This window comes from Priapulus caudatus, unplaced genomic scaffold, assembly GCF_000485595.1.
Source record: "Priapulus caudatus unplaced genomic scaffold, Priapulus_caudatus-5.0.1 Scaffold243, whole genome shotgun sequence".
In the NCBI taxonomy this organism is placed as follows: Eukaryota; Metazoa; Priapulida; class Priapulimorpha; order Priapulimorphida; family Priapulidae; genus Priapulus; species Priapulus caudatus.
The window spans coordinates 123,175-129,069 of NW_014577304.1; the positions used below are offsets into that span (position 1 = coordinate 123,175).

Sequence of the window (5,895 nt, forward strand, 5' to 3'; positions counted from 1 at the left end):
TTTTTTTTTTTTTTTAAAATTTCCAAAAAAAAAGTTTTTTGGGTTGTTTCTTTTTTGAACCAAAAAAAAAAGGGTCCATAAAAAGGCGCCCCCCCGCCTTTTCTTTTTTGGTTTTTGGGGGCCGGCCCCGCACTAGTTTTTTTTTTCTTTTTTTTTTTTTAAAAAAAGAATTGGATTTTTTTTTTTTTTTTTTTTCTTTTTAACAAAACTCCCCCCCCCGGCTTCAAATAAGCCCGCTTTTGGGGAAGAAGGGGTTGGTGGAAATTTTTTTTTTTTTTTTTTTTTTTGGCCCGAGCCGCCCGGGCCAGAAAAAAAAAAAAAAATTTTTCAAGATCCCGAAGGGGGTGGGGTTTTTTTTTTTTTTTTTTTTTTTTTTTTTTTTTTTCCGTCCCCGCCCCCTGCCCCCCTTCTCCCTTTAATTTTTTTGAAAAAAAAGAAAAAGCCCCCAAGAAAAAAAAAATAAAAAAATAAAAAAAACTAATGGAAAATAAAAAGGCGGGCAAAAAAAAAAAAAAAAAAAAAGCCCCCGCAACGGCCGAAACTAAAAAGAAGGGGGGGGAAAATAAAAGGGAAAAAAAAATAAAACCGGGGGGAAAATAAAATAAATAAGGGCGCACTAAACAAACGCCCGAGACGGCCAACCTCTCGCTGAAAGTATACAAGAATAAAAACCATTATATACACAACAACCGATCCACACTTTTCATTTCTTTCTCTCTCCGCCCCGACGCAAATTTAGTCAGACGCTCGCGGCCCAATGGTGGCGTGCCCCGAGGCAATGATATCGTGGGCCTACAGCGTCCGGTGGTCTCCCCTGTCACCGCGCCCGGTATTCGCCTTGCGACACACAGCCGCCCCGCACTGCCAGTGCATGTGCGTGCGACTCTGCGCAGGAGATCCTCTCAACGAAAGATCCGCCTGTGCACTTTTTTTTTTTAAGGGGGAAAAAAAAATTCATTGTGTATTTTTTTAAACCAATGCCTCCTCTCTACTCCGCTCGCCGCTCAAAAGGAGGCCCCCCCCCCCCCCCCAAAAAAAAAAAAACTTTGGTGCTCGATGGAAGAGAGGAGGGCGAATATGAAGAGAATTACGTTTTAGTTGTCGCGGCAGCACCCCACACAAAAAAAAAATTTTTTTTTTCTAACTACACACCACCCACACCACACACACAACAAACAACAACGATAAACAGAGCCCACCACCAACCGCCCCCCTGGCGGGCGGCGCCACCAGCATACACTCAAAAATGTTTGGGGCCCCACACCACCGCCGCCCTTTGCGCAACATGCAGAACAACAACCAACAGCAAAAAGTCGCGCGGGAGGGACACATATTTCTCTCTACACACACGTGCGTTCGTCCGCACATTTTTTTTTTTTTGCGGCCCAAACTTTGGGAAAAGGGGAAAAAAGGCACTAAAGGAGAAAAAAAAAAATGAAAAAAAGCAAGGTTATGGGGGTTTTTTTCTTTCCTGGTCTATAATACACACATTGCCAGGCCGGCGGGCCAACCAGCACCCACGCCCACCGACGAGCGGCTTGGGGGCGCGGCGGACACGTCATATACACCACACCAAACGAAACCAGAGACAGAGAACAGAAAGACAAAACAAAGACTACCCTACAAATCAACACAAAACAAAAAAAAGATTTTTTTCCCCCCGCCAAGGCCCCGCCCCGGCCCGGTGCCCGGTTCCCCCCGCCCCTACGCGCGAGAAAAGAAAAAACACAAAAAATTTGGGCAAAAAAAAAGCCGACTAAGCCCCCCCACACGCGCGCGCGCGAATGCACACAACACACGACACATCAGCACACACACACAGCACCACATGGCGCGCGCACCGCACGATACACACAACACAGCGCGCGCAGGCACGCGAACACACACAGAGCCCACACACACGCGCGCGCATTCACGGCAGCACACACACACAGGCGCACACACACACGACACACACAGACAGCGCGCGCGAGCGCGCGCGACACAACACACATCACACCACACACACACACACCGCGCAGCGCACGCACAGCACAACCAACACACACACATCCACACACATACCACACACACACACACTTGGCAAAGAAAGTGAAATCCCTATACAGCATTTATCCTTTTCTTAATTCTTGTTATGGTAATCGTGGGCAAGTAAAAAAGTGTGTGTGTGTGTGTGTGTGTGTGTGTGTGTGTGTGTGTGTTGTGTGTGTGTGTGTTTGTGTGTGTGTGTATGTGTGTTGTCCCACCGTGTGCGTGGCGTCCGTGCGTGGAACATTAATGGTGTAGGCTATCACCACAATGCTCTCTCTCTCTCTGTGTTACAGCGGTGCAAACGCCAAGTGAATGCAACCGCTTTCCTTGCCTTATCTTCGAGGACAACTTTGACGAACTTGACATTGAAACATGGGAGCACGAAATCACGATGTCTGGAGGCGGGGTAATTAAGTTAGAACAGAGATAATTAGGGTGGCGATAAAATATCCCACTAACACCAAACTAGCACTACAAGGCACCTCGTCGTGTTTCTAATAGGTGGTAACCACGCCGTATTTAGACGGGTCTAGATGTGTTGTGGGGGGGATCGACAAATGTTCGTGTAGAAATAAATTGTTACTACTAACGACTCACATGTATCTTTTTGCAGAATTGGGAATTTCAGCTATACCAGAACAACCGCAGCAACAGCTACACAAGAGACGGAAAGCTGTTTATCAAGCCGGTAATCAATGTCAACGCTAATTATGACGTGGCCTGAGCGGATTCTTTCAACGAGGAAATTTCTTTACTATAAGTATGGCGAGGGAAGGGTGCAGCTCCCAGACAAAGTGCATAGTGAGGGGTGACTGTATAGCGAGGAACCTCTGTCAGGGCAGTGCCTCCACATTGACGTAGCGGAGTCGCTATACGCACCTCCTGTAGGCATGCCACTCTCCTTTTTAAATGATGAACGTCGGCCTTGCGCCATTTTCTTTGGTGCGACACGTCGCCGAAATGTCCGCGACCTGTGTTTGAGCATGGTCAGTATCTACCAAAAACGATAATGTTTTGTACAAAATATTTATCCCCATTGCCACGCGCAAAATCATATATCAGTCTGTAACATATAGATGTTGCTGGAGGATAGGTACTCCCCTGGTTTCACAGTTAACATAGTGAAAGACCTGTGTTTGAACACGACCAGTATCTGCCAAAAATATATTGTTTTGTGAAAAAAATGTATCCCCATTACCACGCACCAAATTTTATATTATTCTCTAACATATAGATGTTACTGGAGGATAGGTACTCCCCTGGTTTCATAGTTAATATAGTGGAAGACCTGTGTTTGCACATGACCAGTATCTGCCAAAAAAATAACGTTTTGTACAAAATGTTTATCCTTATTGCCACGAACAATATAATATATTAGTCTCTAATATATAGATGTTGCTGGAGGACAAGTACTCCCCTGGTTTCGTTAAGTCGGGAAGCGTCAATCTGTGGGGCATGAACGGCGTCGGTGACGTGTGCACGGGCCACAGCTACTCCGGATGCGAACGCAAGGGCAACGGCGTCCACTATCTGAACCCGGTCACGTCGGCGCGACTTCGCACTCTCAACTCGTTCGCCTTCCGCTACGGACGCGTCGAGGTCCGTGCCAAGATGCCGGCAGGAGACTGGTTATGGCCTGGTGAGTCGGCAAGACACTGCCAAGGTCACGAAGGCAGCATAGGGGTCAGGGAATCAATAATGGATCAATAAAGAAATATCAGGGAATCAATAGGGACCCAATGAAAAATCCATAGGGAATTAATAGGAGATCAATAAGGTAATAAATAAGGAATCGTTCGAGAATCAATAACAGCCAAATAAAAATCAATAGGGAACCAATAGAGATCAATAAGGGATTAATAAGAGCTAGACAATAAGGCTCTACACTGTTTCAGCTATTTGGATGTTGCCACGCGGATGGCCTTATGGACAGTGGCCGGCGTCGGGAGAAATCGACATTGTTGAATCAAGAGGTCAGTGTGTGATGTTGACGGCCGAAATCCGTCTCTCTAACATCTGCCGACAATGATATATAGAGTAAATAATAGTAATTGGAAGGAAAACGAAAAAGAAGTAGAGAAACTATTACTTGCTAATAATTATATGATTATTAATTATAAAATAAAAATATTCATTATTTATTATTCATTCTGTGTGTGTTGTGTGGCGGCGCGCGTGGCGTGCGGGGTGCGTGCGTGCGTCGGCGTGCGTGGCGTGCGTAGCGTGCGCTGCGTGTGTTGTATATATATATATATCATAATGTGTGTGTGTGTGTGTGTGTGTGTGCGTGGCGTAGCGTGCGTGCGTGCGTGGCGTGCGTGTGATGTTGTGTGTGTGTGTGTGGTGTGCTGTGTGTGTCCGTATGTGTGTGTTGTGTGTGTGTATATAAAGACATTTATAGCTTGGCCTGACGCATTCTAGCTGTGCTTCTGTCGTCTATGTATGGATGGCCGCCGCTGGCTGGCATTGCCAGCTCGTCTATTATCGTATAGCGGCGGCACTGTGACACTCGTCTTACCTGATGCGTAGAATACCTTGAAGGCTTGTTCGGCGGATCCATTGGCTCGCACGCTTCGGTGCGGCTGTTTGTTCGCGAAAGAAGCGTCGTTAAAGTATCGCGTTAACCGCCGCCAACTGCTACGTTCTATGACGATGTAGAAGCTGAAAAATAGCCAAATACTACATCCTACAATGAAGTATTGCTATTCGGTATTTAATTAACAACTAATTTATTACACTAACTTAACTACAAACTAATTAATACTAATAGGTTGTAAATTGGCAACTAATTTTTGCTACCATCATTCTATGTTGCTTTTTCATTTTATGGGGTAATTATTGTGGAATATGTTGAAACACGTGCTGCGTAGACTCCTGGTGATCGAAGGGCGCATCTTGGCGGCGTCCCTTGCAGGGGTGTCCAAGCCGGCTTACGTTCCACCGCATATATCGAAGAAGTAGTTGTAGGATTCGACGACAGACTGCAGTTCGTCGTCGACGTAGAACGCTAGGCGGCAACGAGAGTTATCCTCTGGTCAAAAATACTTCCAATTACATAGCTTCAGCTGGCCGCATGCGTCAGCTAGCTCTGTGTGTATTATTTATTAGAAATTGGTAATAATAATAGCATTAATAATAATATTGTTATTATTATTATTATTATTATTATTATTATTATTATTATCATTATCATTGTTAGTATTTATTCGTATATTTTTAGGTTGTATTTGCTGTGTAGTTAAATCACCTCCTATCCTCGGAACACGTGCTCAGCTGCTAGAGTACAAAATGCGACTCGCGCTAATTTTTATTTTTATATTAATTAATCTATAATTCAATTTAGAGATTGTTGCTACCTCATGTTTGTCTTTTGGTCCAGTCCAGCCTCCACGTGTGAAAGAACTCTCCAAATGGCTGATTCGCTTTTCTGCTGCAATCCCCAACGAATAGTTAGTAAAGGTTTACGCTTTCGCACATCGTCAATATGTATAGTTGACTCAAATATAGTAATCAAATACAAAAGCTAACGCATGACACTATAATAGCATATAATAGCAGAAACATCTAATGACACATGATCAGGCATATATAGCATATAATAGCAGAACATACTAACGACACATAACAGCATATAATAGCATATAATAGCAGAACATACTAACGACACATGACAACATATAATAATAGCATATAATAACAGAACATGCTAACGGCACATGACTGAGCACATATAATAAGCAGCATAATAATAGGCAGACATCGCTATACGACACATGATGCAAGCATATAATACTAGCATATAATAGGGCAGAACAACAATATAACGAGCACATGACAAGCATATGAATAATGCATTATAATAGG

At 44.1% G+C, this 5,895-nt stretch overlaps 1 protein-coding gene across 1 annotated transcript; it reads left to right on the forward strand.

Annotated features, from left to right (window-relative positions):
- The first annotated feature begins 2,134 nt into the window (after window positions 1–2,134).
- On the forward strand, window positions 2,135–4,655 carry LOC106807920 (beta-1,3-glucan-binding protein-like). Its single transcript, XM_014810433.1, has 6 exons — window positions 2,135–2,147; window positions 2,325–2,437; window positions 2,645–2,719; window positions 3,424–3,670; window positions 3,927–4,004; window positions 4,561–4,655. Exons 1-6 carry the CDS (start codon window positions 2,135–2,137, stop codon window positions 4,653–4,655), a joined length of 621 nt encoding a protein of 206 aa, XP_014665919.1.
- The last annotated feature ends 1,240 nt before the right edge of the window (window positions 4,656–5,895 follow it).

Excerpts from the sequence above, each read along its gene's own strand:
- LOC106807920 (XM_014810433.1), top strand. Across the intron at positions 2,720-3,423 it reads GAAAGCTGTTTATCAAGCCG|ATGTTGCTGGAGGACAAGTA; the intron begins GTAATCAATGTC and ends TCTAATATATAG. Across the intron at positions 4,005-4,560 it reads CGACATTGTTGAATCAAGAG|AATACCTTGAAGGCTTGTTC; the intron begins GTCAGTGTGTGA and ends CCTGATGCGTAG.